Genomic DNA, 984 nt, shown 5'->3' with positions numbered 1-984 from the left:
CCCGAGCGCTACGAGGGTTTCTGCGTGGACATGCTGAGGGAACTCGCTGCCCTCCTCAAGTTCCGCTTCCACATCAAACTGGTGGAGGACGGGCTCTACGGGGCCCCCGAGCCCAACGGCTCCTGGACCGGCATGGTGGGGGAGCTCATCAACAGGGTACGAGGGCACGGGGGGCATCTGGGGGGGATTGGGGGGTACGGGGGGATGGTGGGAGAGCTCATCAACAGGGTACGAGGGGATGGGGGGCATCGGGGGGGATTGGGGGGGATTGGGGTCTCCAGTGGGGTCTCCATTGGGGTCTCCATTGGAGTCTCTGTTGGGGTCTCCATCGGGGTCTCCGTTGGATCAATTTGGGATCTCCATTGGGGTCTCCATCAGGGTCTCCATTGGGGTCTCCATTGGATCCATTTGGGGTCTCCATTGGGGTCTCCATTAAGTTCTCCATTGGGTTCTCCATTGGGGTCTCCACTGGGATCTCAATTGGGTTCTCCGTTGGGGTCTCCATTGGATCAATTTGGGGTCTCCGTTGGGTTCTTCATTGGGGTCTCCATTTGGGATCTCCATCGGGTTCTCCATTGGATCAATTTGGGATCTCCGTTGGGTTCTGCATTGGGATCTCCATTGGGATCTGCATCGGGTTCTCCATTGGGATCTCCATTGGGTTCTCCATTGGATCAATTTGGGGTCTCCGTTGGGTTCTCCGTTGGGGTCTCCATTGGGATGAGGGTGGTTGGGAAGGCGGGAGGGGACCCGCCAACATCACGAGGGGCTCTGGGGGGATTTGGGGGGCGATTTGGGGGGTGCAGGGTGTGAACTGGGAAGGGTCAACATTTGGGGACCCCCCAACCCCTCCTTGAACCCCAACCCTCGTCAGAACCCAACGGCCCTGGGGGGGGTTGGGGGGGGCGTGTTACGACCTCGGGGGGGGTTCCGGGGGGTGTTTGGGGGGGTTTATGACCTCGAAAGGGGTCCAATGGAGACCCC

At 60.3% G+C, this 984-nt stretch overlaps 1 protein-coding gene across 1 annotated transcript in view; it reads left to right on the top strand.

Annotated features, from left to right (window-relative positions):
- Positions 1–6: 6 nt before the first annotated feature.
- The window catches only part of LOC113980874 (glutamate receptor ionotropic, kainate 5-like), a gene marked incomplete at its 3' end in the record, with an annotated part of 2,674 nt that continues 1,696 nt past the window's right edge, over positions 7–984 (top strand). Inside the window, exon 1 of the mRNA XM_027708095.1 lies at positions 7–156. Coding sequence (XP_027563896.1) covers positions 31–156 — 126 coding nt within the window. The remainder of the gene's footprint in view (positions 157–984) is intronic.

Source organism: Neopelma chrysocephalum, unplaced genomic scaffold (assembly GCF_003984885.1).
Source record: "Neopelma chrysocephalum unplaced genomic scaffold, ASM398488v2 Primary Assembly neopelma1_95490, whole genome shotgun sequence".
Classification (NCBI taxonomy): Eukaryota; Metazoa; Chordata; class Aves; order Passeriformes; family Pipridae; genus Neopelma; species Neopelma chrysocephalum.
Note: the sequence above shows the minus strand (reverse complement) of the source record. Positions and strands in the feature narration are given on the sequence as shown.